This window comes from Nylanderia fulva, unplaced genomic scaffold, assembly GCF_048542155.1.
Source record: "Nylanderia fulva isolate GAGA-0341 unplaced genomic scaffold, ASM4854215v1 Scaffold4, whole genome shotgun sequence".
In the NCBI taxonomy this organism is placed as follows: domain Eukaryota; kingdom Metazoa; phylum Arthropoda; class Insecta; order Hymenoptera; family Formicidae; genus Nylanderia; species Nylanderia fulva.
Genome location: NW_028190476.1, coordinates 2,616,020 through 2,632,388, shown reverse-complemented (window position 1 = coordinate 2,632,388; position 16,369 = coordinate 2,616,020). Strand labels below are relative to the sequence as shown.

Below are 16,369 nucleotides of genomic sequence, written 5' to 3'. Positions count from 1 at the left end.
ATAATTAATATTATTTTTATATGATAATTGTCATAATCTTTCAATTTTATCGTGGATAACAGGTTGCATATGTTATCGGTTATGGGTGCGTTCTTTTAACGTTCAACGTGACGCTCGCGAATATTATCAATCTTTGTTTAATTTCAAATGAACAACAAAGATGAAATAATTTTGGGAGCATTGTGGGCGTTAAGTGGAATGCATCCTGTATAGTTATTTCTGCTTTTTGATCAGAGAGAGCGCCATGAATGCTATTTTACGACTTGCTCTAAGAATAGGTAATATAGTATTAAAATGAGAGTATTTGTAAACGGATAATAAAAAGAGAGAAAAGTTTATTTAGTTTAGATGATTATAGTTTTGAAGTAAGATTGCAAAAATAATTCTCCAAATTATTTAATAAATGCCATAAAAATTCATATATGCTGTATCTTGTTATTTGTAGTATTGATTTAGTTCGAGTTTTTAATAATAAATTGTCTATTTTTATATGCACTTGCGTGTATACAAAATATTGATTATATGTATTCATTATGACCAATTGAATAAGTAAATATAATTTTCAAACTTTCCACTAGATGACGCGGCCAGTATATGAAAATGTAGAAAACATTTTTTTTAGGACTTTTCGAGACAATTTGTTATACGAGATGTGCGATTAGTAACGTTTATATATATACGATACATTTCGTACATATTAATAATTATTAATTATTAACTGAAGTATTATTATAGTTAGTTTGCTGATAAATTTTCGGCAGTTGTTTTCATAAACAGTTCATAGTTTCGAAATCTGATCCCGTCGGGAGAAGCCATACATGGACTTATTAATTAATAATATTAGACAGTAATTCAATTAATTAATTTTCGATGTGTTATGTGTTAGTGTGTTAGTGAGCATACAAAAAACTCGAATAGAATTTCAAACACACATACATACATATATATATTATTGTATTTAAAGGAAATAAATTTTTATAAAAATATAATTTTTATAAAAATTTATTTGTAATAATTGAAACAATAATTAATTCTAAGAAAATTATTTTTGCGATAATTTTTTAAGCATCAGATAAAGAGTATTTTTTTATATACACGCATCTTAATGTTGGTTTCAATTTCTTTACAGTAATAGAAAACTGATTACTTATTATAATTTTAAACTAATATGTTATTCTAAATTATGAAAAGAGACTTCAATAATTTTCACAAATTTCTATAATCGATACATTATAATTTGATTTATCTTAAAATAATTTTTTTTTCTTTTATATATTTTTTGTACAATAATTGTATCTATTTTAAATATTCTTCTTTACTCCAATCTAACTAATTGTAAGCGCTGGAATTATAATATATGTATGTGAGAAATTTTTAATTATTTAGAGATCTCATGGAAATCTGACAAAGATATCCTTTCTACTGTAAGAAAAAAACTATAATGTTTCATGTAACATATGCATAGCGTTCATTATTCATATATAAGAATCCAAGTGTCAAATATATAAGTAAAATATGAATAATTATGTAATGCTTAATTGGACTGGTGTGTATTTCAGCTGTCAGAGAATGAGGAAATCAATGCGGAACAACTTGGAGTGGCACATCGCAGAATGCGTACGAAACGCTGTGAAAATTGAAAGGTACAAGAGCGAAACGCAAGGATAATGCTGCTGGCTGCGCGTCCTGTGCGCGATTGAGCCTCCCGAAGAGCGTCGCGCGTGGTTGCGCAGCGCGCGACTGCGCAGGTCACGCGTGCGCGTCATCGGGCCACCGAAAGTCACTACGGTGGCGCCAGTCATGGCGGCGAAAACACACGCGCACGCTGCTACCACCGCTGCCGCCGCCGCCGGTCGGTGCCTCCACGCCTCTACCTCCTCGCCTCCGCCACCGCCACCGATCTCGCGACTCGTGGGTAAGTACCCTCACACTCCACGCTCCAATCAGTCTGCACTCGCATGTCCACGAGGTTGCTCGCACGGGCCAGGCGGCATCCTCTCTCTCCCTCTCTTTCGCTTCGCCCGCTCGTATTCCTTGATCTGTCATTCTCTGTCTTGCTCTTTCCCCCTCTCTCTCTCCTTTTCTCTGTCTATCTTTATCTCTCTCTCTCTCTCGCTCTTTCATTCACCTGACTCTTAACGCGAGCAGTGCGTTACACAACCCGTACGGGGGTGATACCGATCGCCAGTCGAGGTACTGGTCGCGGACACCGCAGCCGCGGTTGAGGTTAGGTCGACGGACCTGTCGATCGTAGTGGCGGGACGCGGCGCGGCGGATTTGAATTTTCGAACGCGGCTATCCACGCCGTGTTGTACGCTTTGCCAGGGTGTCGCGCGTTGATTTCACGACAGAACGATCGCGGACGACGAGCTCTTTCGGCGGGAAAGGACGGGTCGTCGTTCACCTGTCGGACGGCGCGGATTTTTGTGACCCTCGTGTCGACGATTGACAGACGTTGCGCACGCCTGCTGCGGGTTAGGTGGAGCGACGTTAGGCGGACGCGCGTTTTTCGAAACACCGGGAACGTTCGGGAGGATGATGCACCGCGAGGTCTCATCGCCGCCGTCGTCGTCATCATCATCATCGCCGTTGTTGATGTTATCGTTATCGAAGTTGTCGCACTCGCGTCTCGTGGTGGAAATGCGCAGCGACGGAGACGAGCAGCGGGCCCTGTGAGGTTCTGTGAATGTTCTCGGACAGCCGCACGCCGCGGCTAGCCGCGCACCAGTTTCTCAGTGCACACGAGGAAAACGTACGCGCACGCATGGTGATCAACATGTCTTTTTTTGCGTCTGAAAGTCGCGCGCTTCTGATCTCGAGTCCGCGTCGCGTGTCGCGTGTTCGCTGTTTCGTCGCTCGGGCAAATGAGAGGACGTCGTGGTTTGAATTTGCAAAAAGATAGTCTCTTTAAAAGTGGACACTGTTTACTTGATTTTTTCAAGTTTTATGTACTTATTTGTAAACAAATGTTATGACAAAAAAGTGTCGCATATTAATAGTGATGAGAATATCGTTGATCATCCAAATTTTTGTATAAAAAATGGATTTTACATAATGTTTAATATATTTAGTTTCATATATTTAATTGGAATTAGAAGAAACGTTTTAACGAAAATGACGCGGAGTAATTGCGATGAGGATGTTATCGATTGGAAGGAAATGTTATATAAAAATATTTTAAATATCTATTTGTACGTGTCACATCATGCAAATTTTTATATTCGATTACGCTAATTTCTTAACATCAGTCGTATATATTAGCTGATTAGATAAATTTCAATTGATAGAGCTATACCAATCAGCTGATTTATGAACGATTGACAAGAGATATGTGTGTGTACTAGTCACTTTATAATTAAAGGTAGTACGTTATTAAAATTGTGTAATCTTCAGTAATATGTAAATTTCAGAAATAAATAGTCAAGCATTAAGCATACTCACTGTAAGAATAAAAACAAGTTTCTATAAAAAAGTTTATATAACTCTTCATCTTTACAGTGAATAGAGAATATGCTCTTAATGTTTAGCTACTTATTTTGTAGTATCTTGTATTGATTTTTTATTATAACGGTTTGATGTCAGAAATATATAAATATACAGCAAACATTACGCAATACGTTTTATAACTCAGAAATTTTGCACAAGTATTGCATAAGCGCATTTCAATATTCACAGGGGAGATAAAAGGATTTGTATGTGAAGTGGATTCATGTCTGTTTGACTAAAATAACATTTTCAATTAGTTATCGCTTCGATTATCTTTATCATATTATGCATAAAATGATAAGATGGTGAATATTTATTTATTTACATACTTTTAATACAATACTTTGACCATGCAATATTGTTAATAAATTGATAAAGTTAGTATTTATAATATTTTTATGAAAATAAATCTATAACAATAATTAAGAAATTAATGTCTTTTGTCAATCGTTCATGAAGTTGTACAAGTAATTGAATTCGATTGCTAGCCTGAAAATGAGCATTTAAGTACGTACATGACCTGCTGATATATTTGTCGTTTATCGTTTATTGTTGTTTGTCATACACGGTCTTTTCTATCGGCGCACAATCGTTCGATCGCACGCCACAAAAGAGAAGGTGGCCTGACATCGATCGCAATTACTCGGGGATCGAATTCGATAGCTTTCTGGTTGAAAGATTAGAAGTAGCAGAAATTGTTGGCGGGTCGACACCCGATCCAACACCAGTGATTAATTGACAATCGCGATAATTAATGATACACATGGTATAACCGCGATCTCATGCCACGATACACTGATGTGTTCCATTAAATTGCGTTTTGTGAACGAAAATATCGAGTGAGCACATTTGCTCGTACTTGTTCATTTTTCAGAAATAATTCAGGAATAATCGTTGTATTCAAAATTGTTGAATATTTTTGCTATTATATAATCTTTTTAAGTATTTTAATTGTTCATTTTTGTGCATTTTACGCGCTTTGATTATGCTATTTTTTAAACAATAAAAATGTTTAAAATTAAGAATTTTAAGTTAAAAGATTTTATTGATAACGATGAAGAATTCAAAACCTATAGATTAATGAGTGAAAACTTTTGAATACTTTTAATATTTGATTAAGATAATTAGATTTTTCAGATAATTTTTATAAAAGTTAACTGCAATTAATTGCAATAATTGCACGTATCATAAAAGTGATTTAAGATTCTGGAAATTTTATTATATTTCACGGATACACATCTTCTCTCACACATTCAGAAATATTAATTATTATTGATTTTACTTTGCTATTTCACATTTAATTGAATTGTTTTCATTGTAAAGTGAAATCAAATAAGATTATAATTACATTTTGCTCTCAGAGGAAACACGTAATTCTCATCAATGTAATTAATGTGCCACGACGTAATTCTCATTGATGAGCGAGCTAATCTTTCGAATTTACTTCTCGATCGATGATTTCTGTTACTGATTTTACATTTAAATTATAAAATTCGTATTATTGCATTTTCGACAAAACATTTAAAAAAATCATAAAAAAAGACAAGTAAAACATTAACAAGTTTAGAGAAGTTTATAAGAAAGCAAATTTATCTATATCAAACTCGCTTATGTGTATTATTCTTTAAAAATAAAATATTATTCTTTTGAAAATAAAACAAGATAATAAATAGTACAATATATGTTAATATTACATATAAAGTACACGATTTTATTAAAACTTTGCAAATAAACAAATATTAATATTTTTAATATGTATTTTATCAGAAATTAATATAATTTAATAATTATCAATATGTTAATAGGCAAAAGGTCAAACAAAAGAGATGCATTTAATAAGCTTTTGAAGATATATTGAATTTTCTGTTGAATACCTTGAGAAAATAGTCATATGCACATCAAATTTATAAAAAAATGTACATATATTAAATTTAAAAAATGAAAATAAAAATTAAAGAAAAAAAAATTCATCCATCGAGAAGCATAAAAGTAAATCGCACACGTCAGATAATCTATTCATAATCATATCTACCACCATAAATCGCGAATAGTTCAATCAATGATTAATTTATAAATCCAATTATTAATCAATAATAATCATTAATTAGCCGATATAAATACGATCGATAAAGTGTCATCGTTTATCGATTATCGTTTTTTGCGTATTTCATATGTTTCTGAGACGGGATTTAATTTATACGAAATTCTCTTCGGGTTTCTTGCGTCGATATCGATCGAATATTTAGAATAGGGAAACGATTAATCGATGAGACACACGTAGAAGGAAGAAAACGACGATATATGTTTTAGATGGATAATTCTGCATATGTACCGAATCACCTACCGCCGCCGTCTCTGGTCGTATTCTCTCAGGCCGGAGGGCTGCCTGAGGCCCTGAGAATGCAAAGACCCTTCAATCCACAAGTTAGTGTCCCATTGTCCCTTACCCTTACGCCTAAACTTCCGCATCAGCTTGCACTTATACTTGCGCTTACATTGCATTTTGTTAACCTGTAACGCATTGAAAGGCGACTTAACCCTTTCAGATATGCATTTTGAGTTTCTTGTGCTCTAAAAAAATTTTATGTTCTTGTGAGTAAGAAAACATGATTATGTGTGCTATGAATATGATCATCTAAATATTCATTCATTTCAATTTAAATTGAATGTATGATTCCGCGTTATATCCAATATAATATTTATTATATCATAAAATTACGCCAACGCGTAGAATTGCATAATTAAATTACTGAAAAAATTATTCGAACCCGTATAATTATTAAGTAGTTGATAAGAATTTATCGGAGAATGTAAAGGATAAAATTATTTTCACGCTTATATCGCTTGTATGCAACGAAACTATACTGCGGTAATTCAAGCGTATCATATTTGACGCGAACACGCACGTCAATACACACATATATATATATATGTGTATATTTTTTTCAGAAAAACAACACTCTTGAAAAATATATATAAAATAAAAAAATAATTGCTAGATTTCAACTGATTTCAACAAACGCATCGAATAACTCAAATTAATATCTCTATTCTGCTTTGCATGTCTGTCGCTTTTGCATGCGAATACTAATTAATATGTGCAATAAATAGAAATTTAGTTGTACATATATAATACATGTATAAATGTGAATATTTGATATAATGTTAACAGATAATATTAAATCAGTAATGTGCAATCTTCTGTCGAATCTCTTTTTTGAATTTGTCTTTAAGAAGTAATTATTATTTTTAAGAAGAGTTTATTATTTAAAAATAACAATTATAAAAAGTGAAAAAAATCTAATCAAGAAAGATAAATTCAAATTGTAGACTTATAATTCATTAAATATGATTGCTTTTATTTGTTAAATATATTCTATTTTATGATAATGAAGAAAAATATGTAGATTGTACATTACGATTTTATTGTATAATATATGATCAGCATTAGTGATAAAAAATAAAATTTATATTTAGAAAAACAGTAAGTATTTTCATCGGTGTTTGAAAGCAGCGATACAGAATATACAACTAAAATTAGCCATATTGTTTTTGCAAAATATAATTGTGAAATATTTATTAATTTTAGGAGAATTAATTATTAATAAAAATGATACAATAGTATTCTATTAAAGTATTATATATAAAAATATGAAATCAGATTAACTTCTTTGCAAGTAATTTTAAAATAAATTTTATATACTACAATCGAAAACGTATCGATAACGAATTACAGGAAATATCATTATTAAACTCCCCGATAATAACAAAATTCTTTTACGATTTTATATATCACACACATCTATATCTCATAACTGTGATTGCCGCAAACATTTAACGAATGGGCATCGCGGTTAATTATAAGCGTATTCCACAGTGTTTTTAAACGCTTGAATATTTTTTATACGTGCGGAACATCAATCGGGGTCCGGATAAAACACGTGCAGATGCGGAACGGTAGATACGGCATAGAAAGCAGTAGAACAAGGAGGACAGCGAGATAACTGGTTGCATCAAAATTCAGCATCGTTAAAAAATGAGATAATTTTGGGGCGAACCTAATTGCGATGGCACGGTGACAAAATATAGCTCGTGTTTTGCCGTCCGTGGGCGCGCGCGAGCAAAAAAAAATGATAAAAGATTATTGCAAATATGCAAGCGGCGCGCGTCGCGTCGGGTCGCGAAAAAAGGGCAGGGGCCGCAATTAAAATAATAATGAATATCTAATAAATCACTGATTGGACCACGGGCGCATATATGTCGGGTCGGCGAACGCGAACCTCATTTCCCTGTATAAAAGAATAATAAACTAATCGCGGCGCGTACTAATACCCGCGCGTGTAACTCATCGCCCGCGTCATTATCGGCCGAATGAAATGTTTATCCGGAAACTGCGGGCTGTCCGTTCTGGCCGATGAAAATCATTTCATACTTCCGTTTCGTTCCCTTATAGTCGCGCGGTTTATGCTGACCAGTAGTGTTTCACACTTTGCGTTTAAATAAATTTGTGACAATCTTATGCAAACTTACTGCATAGCTGTGTCTAATGTTTGTATTGAGAAAAAAATTAATCTTGTTTTGCTCAAAAAAAATTCATGATTTAAAACACGATTGTGCAGTGAAATTCCGAAAGACCGAAAATAAACGAGTGAATAAACTTACTTTTGAAACCAAATCTGTTAAATTTTTAGAAAATGCACTGCAAAATTGATTTTACGATAATTTTGAAAAATAATTTTCTAGATACCTGATGAAATATATTATGTTACTTCGTGATATATGTACTCGTACCAATAGTTAAAACACTCACATCGTTTCCCGAGAAGTCGATGCACAGAACAATGTGCCGTTATTACTTCGGCTACATTTAATAACGGTCCGATAATTCTGACATTATAAATGTTACAAAACCCAATACGTAGATGCTTCAACCGAGCATTCAGTATGCGGCTTAATAGACTCGTCAATCACGGCGAATTGAATGATACAACCGACATACCGGGATGTAAAGGGGAGTCATGAGATGGAAGGGTGGAGGGAGAAGAGCTTCAGGTTTTGACGGATTATTATAACACGGTGGTTTTGCGTTATTAACAGTATACCGCCACGTTGCTTTGATATTATATGCCATTCAGATGTAGCTGAAAGCACGGAAATACCCACATGCTGCAAATGAGCTATCTAGTTACGCGATTCAAACATTTTTCCGCTCATCGCGCATACGGTATAAACTTGTACTATCGAACTCGATAATATGAGCATAGTTTCTCGGGAAGCGGGAGTGAACGTCAAAAGTGCTTCTGCAAATGTCAGTGTGCCAGTAAAATTAATAGGAAATTAGATATTAAAGAGAGACACAAAAAAGCTTGTAATTGATGATCGATTATAAAATTTAATAATGAACGAGAAAGATAAGAAATATCTTGCATGTGATTAAATATGAAGCACCATTTATAAAATTTAAGTACATATATATATCTTATTAATATTTGTATATGAAATATTTAATAGAAATTATCTCAATAAGTAAGTGTTATCTAAATCTTTCTCTAATTATTTTATAATTTAAAAATAGTTGAATATATAATTTATTTAGATTAACTTTACTCTCCACATATTACAGCTATACCTACCTTTTATCGATTCACCCCAATATTCTACAAATATTAATTAGGAAAGAATTATAACTAAGAAAAATGCTTGCGTCTTCTCGCTTTATAAAATCTATTTATCTTCTTTCACTAATCCTTACAACACTCTCGTGATTCAGAAATATTAGTTTGTTTGGTTAATTCCTAATGTTGGTTTCCTCGCGCTTGTTTCAGGTAACCGATTCGAAGGATCTGCAGGTGCCCTTCAGCACGGCGGCGTCGCTGGGCTACGGGCTGCATCACATGCTGCATTTGCCACCGCAGTTCCTGCACCCGCTCGACCATAGACTACCCTTCGGCGGCTTTCGGCCCCTGGTGCCGTCCGCGTTCGCGCCCCCCAGCAAGTGCCTCAAGGTCGAGACCGGGAACGGCGCGGTGCCGGGAAACGGCGGCCTGCCCAGCATCGGCTCGCTCTCCAGCATGTCGAATATGTTTTCACCCACGTCCCTGCCGGGCGCGGGCGGGGGCGCGGTGGTGTCCGTTTCCGGTGCGGCGGCCGCCGCGGCCGCCGCCGTCGCCGCGGCCGGCCAGGAAGTCGGCGGGCCGCAGAGTCCGGCTGGTTCCGCGAGCCGCTCACCAACTGGTACCACCGGTACCGGTTCCGTGCCGAATCGCGGTGCGACTCCCGATGAAGAGGACCGTGACGCCAACGCCACACCCGGATCCGAGAACACCGAGCGATCCACCCCGGAGGAGGGACGACCGTACAGACGTGAGTGCTGCGTGTCACCCTTATGCATGCCTTTTTTTTTGCTTTTCTCGAACGAGTAATGATCGATACATTACGATATTAGCTTTATGTAATCCGAGGTATATTATAACGATTTTTCATTCACGTCAATTTTTGATATATATTTATTACATATGATTTTCACTTGCTATCTTGTGCGTAAAATTTGATTTCTATCGATCATTTTTCGGTTCATGCATTCATTTTTAATATTAGTATTTAATATCAGTATTCATTATGCACGGCACTATTCTTTGCGTTAATAAATTAATGAAATATCGTTGTGAGAAAATCTGAGAATATTCTTTCCGAGATACTTAGATTAAATATCTTTATTGACATAATTTCAAAGATATATATATCTATAATTACACGGATTTTTATCATAACATTTGACCCGCTGAATAAACTACAATGTATCCAAAACTTTCGAAACATACGTCGAGTAAGTATATATCTTAGGAGATAAGCGAAAGAAACACGCACCATATTCTTGAACATATTGCAATCTTTCTCGAATTGCCGGCAACCGGGGTAGACACCCCGTATATTTTTCCAGTTGACCCCGACATACAGACGGGTTAAGGCCGATTATACGACGAGCCGAGTCGTCGAGATTTGTATGCTTAATCTACCTAAGTCGTTTATTTGAGCCCCTGGCGACGTAACAGCTGCACCACGGACAGTCCGGAAAACGCGCGGAAAGAGACCACCCTCTTTCTTTCTCTCATTTGCTCTTTCTGCCGCGCATTTGTTTATTTTTCTTGGCTATCTTAATTACTGAAAGATAGAGCCATCCATTTTTCCCTTAGCGGCGACGCCGTCGCCTACTTTTTCCCATATTCTTCATCTGGATTTAGAATAGCGGATAAACTATTATTTAAATAATGTGAATTCTTTATGTCGCGTGGAGTATTCGATATATGAAACGAAATAATTATTACAGGCATACTTATTATAAGTATTTTTTATAATCTTGATTAAAATGATTAATATATTTCTTACCATGCAAGCTATGAATTTGGAATTATTTTCTGGTTCTCATTTTTATGAGAAATGACATAATATATAATAGGATATATATATTTTTTCTTCCTTCCTTCCTTCCTTTTAAGATAAAAAGAATCGGGTCGCGAACCAAGCATCTTCGTGATGAAATTTTATACATTTCTGGCTTCTCTCTGTGCAAATAAACCGTCGGCGAAAAAGCGCACGATGGTCAGTTCGCTCTCTTTTCAGCGGCTAATTTTCGTTTGATTGCGAAAGAGAAAAGGGGTTGGAGACACACGGAGAATCTCTCCCTTTGGCTCCGTTTTTCCCTTTTTTTTTTATTTTCGCGTTTCCCTCGACGCGGAGACGTTAGCACGTTGCTAATTAGTCGATACCGACTTTGTGGCGATATACACCTTATTGCGTCGCGCAACAGGAAACAGTTATTGCGAAAAATTTCTCGCTAATTGCGAAAATTATTGTGTTCACATCTCGGATATACAGATTTGTTCTTACTGGTGAAAACAAGTGTACCTTTATAAATGTTTTAAAAAAAGTTATAGTCGCTTCTGTGCTGCATTATTTCATCTATACACTAAAAAATGTTGTTAACTTGACTAAACTTTTCAACTAAATTACTATTTTGTTAATTGAACATACATCAGTATCGAAGTCAAATGTACGTTTTGTTAGATTTAATTAAAGTATTTTTATATGTTCAATTAACAAACAAGTAATATTTAGTTGAATTAAAGGTTTAGTCAAGTTAACAAATTTTGTCAGTGTAAATAGATAAAATATTTCCAATCGAATCGAATTTCTTTTGAAGTCCTTTTCCCTTTACTATTTATTGCCACCGCGAATCGGTGCCGCGGATACATTATTAACATATTGTTTGATATCTCGAATGTCGACGCTATTATGCGAATTGGCCGCGCGCATACCTATTTTATACTCCACATAGTGCGGTATTTTCATTACACACTCGCGCCCTTTTTGAGCGGCTTCGTGAACGTGAGACGCGATTGACATACGCTCGCGCTCGTGCTTCATCGCTATTTATGGCAAATAACCATACGCGACTGTATCGCGCAATTTACATTGCGTTTATTTGACTCTAATGGCGCGGCAAAAATATCGAGTTAATATTGACTCGCGTTTGTAACGCGCGTGTGTTTGACTGCATCCACAAGTTGCTATAATCGACTATCATTGTTTCAATAATGATTATCGTTTCTGAATTTTATTATCAGTAGGAAGATATGCCAGGTAGATTTCTATGAGTCAGCATATACCTATCTATGATACTTTCAACAATTTCAATATTGTGACGATTATTGAGAACAGTTATTAAAGATAAAAGAAATCATAATCTTTTTTCATAATAGATATTATTTTCTCTTGTCTCTGAAAATGTGTACAAAGTATTTTTACACCTTCATCTGATTATTATATACGACAATTACTGTAATCGCGATTCCCTATTTATTAGTAATCGCTGTTTAGTAATAATCACAGTTCGATCGGCTGACAACTTTCGACTAAAAAATGAAATAAAATCGTCCAGCAAATCCGTTCGTAATCAGTTCGTCGGTGCGGAGAATACAGGTGGACAAGTAATATGCGTATTGTATCGCTCGTGCTCGCATCACTCCCGCGGACGTATGTACAGCCGTTCTATCGAGGGAGGGATATGCGGTGTTTGGCTCGCAGCCGGGGGTTGGAGTGTGCAATCGTACCGTTTGGCAGCCTGTTTGAATGTTTTGCGACGAGTTTATTCGAGTTATCAATTTCCTGGCAAATATCTGTATTTCCGTGCACCCACGTTCTCCCTCCGTTCTCATTCCCCTGTCATTCTTTGTCTCTCTCTCTCTCGTCCGTGCCTACGGTAGCATCGCACAGTTGCAGTTTTGTCAAAGATGCAAATCGAACTTATTATCCGCGAACCGCGGAAGAATTCATGTATAATATGTATGACGAATAAAGAAAGAATAATATGCGCGTAACTCTATATTTTTCTATATCTATCAATTGATTTCATATCGATTTTTATATCGGGATATTACACGAAACAAATCAGATATAATTGGAGACGTTACATACAAAAATAATATAGAACAAGAGATTGATTTTTTTTTATACGTATCTATAGATATTATAGTAATTCTGATGAACCATCGTGCATATTCGGAAAATATCATACTAATACAATTACTTTTTTCTCGCTGTGTTTTATTTTACGTTTTTATATTGTTATTGCTGTTTTTAATTACGTTCCGGAATTTGCAATTCTCATATGGCGTCACCAAAATTGCACCCGTATAAAATGGATATGTAATGTGAAAAGTTATGAAACAAAGTCTAAACGGTATCAAGGGTCATAAAAAATCATTGATAATTTTGAAAATAAAAAAAAAACATCAGGGTTTGTTTTCAACGTACGCGGTCGTTTTAAAAAGGCACTTCCCCACGTAAAAGCGCATGATGCATCATAGGGGCGCGGCACACATGGAATGGTCGAAGGGTCGCGTGTATTAGCGCGTTATCCGCGCGTGTATTTTTTTACGCGCGCATAAATATGCGGTAGTAATATAACATAGGAACGCCGCGCTCTCGTGTCTCGACGAGGGATGACGGTCATGAAATGGCGAACGTAAACCGGAAGTGTCGTGATTTTTAACCCGCCGCGAATGTATGACATCGTTTTGTCGGTTTTGCGTATTTACGTTCACGCAATTTTTCGCGAATCTCTTTTCCGAGAATCGTTTTCACACACGTAGTGAAATTCAAAATAAAAATCTTTGAATCATATGTAAAATTGTTTGCATGGCTTATTCATTACCGCATTATATTTCTACACACTATACACGGAGAGAGTTTTCCCTTAGAATTTATCCTATGATAAATCATGGTAATTTTGGGACAATATGATACCTATTGAAAGAATTTTATAATAGTTTCTTTGATATTTACCGCGATAAAAAATATTAATATGTACATTTTACTACGTACGTATAGTGAAATTAATCGAACCTACTTTGTATCTTATTGTGGTGGATATTAATATTTTTTATTATGGTAAATACCTATTAATGAGAGAAATTCTTATAAAATTCTTTCAATATCATATTGTCCTATGATTGATTACGATGATTTTTAGGATAAATTTTAAGAGAAAATTCTCCTTGTATCGAGAAAAATCTTTAGATAATCTTTTTTTACATGTAGCATTCAGTTACAATAATAGATTGTACGATATACATGCATATAGGACATTTTTTTAGAATATCTTTAAATTTTTGTTATCAAAAGAAAAGTTTACATAATTATATATATGATTCTTTTATATTATATGCAAGTATACATATGTATAACATACACAACTACTGTAGGAATAGAAAGTTAATGATAAAATCTCAGAATATGAAAAGTTAATATTGAAGTAAATGCAATATTACGTGCAATAAATTAATATTGAAGTAACACTGTTATAAAAGAAGATTTTTCATTTCTTTTATTATACTATAAATAAAGAAAATTAAAAAATTAGAATGTCAAGTGATATTTCGCCGTAAGCGCATGTATAAGAAAATGCATTGCTATCAGCAAGAAATCAAACAAAATGATCAAAGTGTGAAGGGGGTTAATACACGTACGGTGCATCAAGACGGTGCATCGCGCGATACGTAAATTATAGCTTCTTGAGGAAAGCAGTTAATATAGCAACCGTTACGACGTACTGTCGTACGTCATAGGTAAAAGGCTGTATAAACGTCAGTTATGTCAATCATTCTTTAATAGGAATGCATTTTCACCGACCGCCACTAAATCACTATTGGCCAATAACGTTTATCGTTAACGAAACATCGCGTATGTCGTTGGTACTGAATTGATGTACCACTTCGCCAATGAGATATAGTATAAATACTCGCAGACGTGATGCTGCAACTATGTTAAGCAATCGAGCGAACGGGGTAAAATCGAATTTGCGTGTAACGCGCGTAATTGCTATAGCAGTAAATCGATTGGAAATTAATGTCCCTTCAGTTTATCTATTAAATAATAGCAGTGGAACATTGTTTAATTCTTTTATGTGGAAGATTTTTTACTGTGAAATATTTCAGATACTATTTAATTTTATTAAAACAACGTACTTTATATATGAAGTAGCATATAAGAAAGGAGAGAGAGAGAAAACAATTTTTATTATATCACAAAATTAAATTCAACTTAGTATTAATTAATATTAGTATTAATATTGCAGTATTGAAATAATCGATTTAATTTTAAATTGTATAATTTATATAAATGTTTAGAACGAACAAACTTTAAAAGTAGAATTTTTTTCAGATTTTATCTCTTGATTAATTATTATTACTGATAACGTATAGAGATATAATTTATCTATAACACACAAGATGATACAATTTTATTATACTTTTTAAAATAATTACAATATTTCAAGCTGTAGCTTTTTTTCAAATGAGTGATGCTCGAACACATTCAACAATGCGCGTGTAGAAGTTTCCCTCATTTGTATTCTTAGAGCGAGTCGGCACCCACGATTTACTATCACGTCGTACGAATTATTTAGTAATCAAATTTCGCCCGCTTACCGAGGTTTCGACGGCGGCGTGGAAGGGTGGTCGCGTCGTTGGCCGCTTTTACGATGATTTCTCTATTTTACGGTGGCTGCGTGAGAGGACCATTAGGCAACCGTTGAGATCTGGTGTAAACGTGCCACGAAAGCACTTTAAACCGCGAATCAATGATTTCTCATAGTCTCAGAAAATTATTGCCGATAAAAATGCCAGAAAGATGATAGGCAAATACCGTTCGATGATATTTTTCGATAAAATTATTTTTGATAAAATAATTTCTACTTACTATACCTCTTACTATAAAATATACTCTTTCCTCTCTCTCTGTCTCTAAAAAAAAAATTATAATTTAAAAAATATATAAAAATATGAAAACTTGTAAAAAAATTAAAACTCGCATAAATGATACTGTTAAAGTATAAGTTTTGTATGTTTCTTGATTTCGAATTTATTTATATAATATTTACATTTCTGGATACACACATATACATATATTCTTTTATGTTTTTGTGAAAATATGATATCTATATTAGTTTACGCGATTTTTCAAAGATGCATCGTTACATCAGCAATTCGTAACAGCAACTTTTAAAAGGGATGAATGGGATTTGCTTACCGATAATATGCGTTTCGTTATTATTTTTTTTTTTTTTTTTTTTTTTTTTCGTTGCTCATATCGCGACCCAGATAACTCGGCATCGGCCATGGTTAAACCAACAATTCGTTACTGCGGATTATCCAGCTGTCCGCGTCGAGAAAAGGCGAGTAACGCGAAACTCATTATGATGCAGGAATAACGAGCCGCAGTATAGATTACCGGATTACAAACGAACTGGAATTATTGAATTACAAATGATTCCTCCGGTTCCTCTCGCTACGCTCGATATTTTGTTTCTTTGTTATTTTAAGAT

General features: G+C 34.6%; 1 protein-coding gene across 5 annotated transcripts in view; it reads left to right on the top strand.

Moving 5' to 3' along the window:
- Positions 1 to 1,940: 1,940 nt before the first annotated feature.
- The window catches only part of LOC114938007 (E3 ubiquitin-protein ligase Rnf220), a 164,307-nt gene continuing 149,878 nt past the window's right edge, over positions 1,941 to 16,369 (top strand). For 3 of the 5 annotated variants that reach the window (XM_085485923.1, XM_085485921.1, XM_085485919.1), the window contains exons 1-3: positions 1,941 to 2,767; positions 5,797 to 5,910; positions 9,312 to 9,849. In XM_085485923.1, the coding sequence (XP_085342049.1) occupies positions 2,687 to 2,767; positions 5,797 to 5,910; positions 9,312 to 9,849 (733 nt within the window). In that variant the 5' untranslated portion in view covers positions 1,941 to 2,686. The remainder of the gene's footprint in view (positions 2,768 to 5,796; positions 5,911 to 9,311; positions 9,850 to 16,369) is intronic. The other 2 variants (XM_085485922.1, XM_085485920.1) reach the window with 1 other exon arrangement.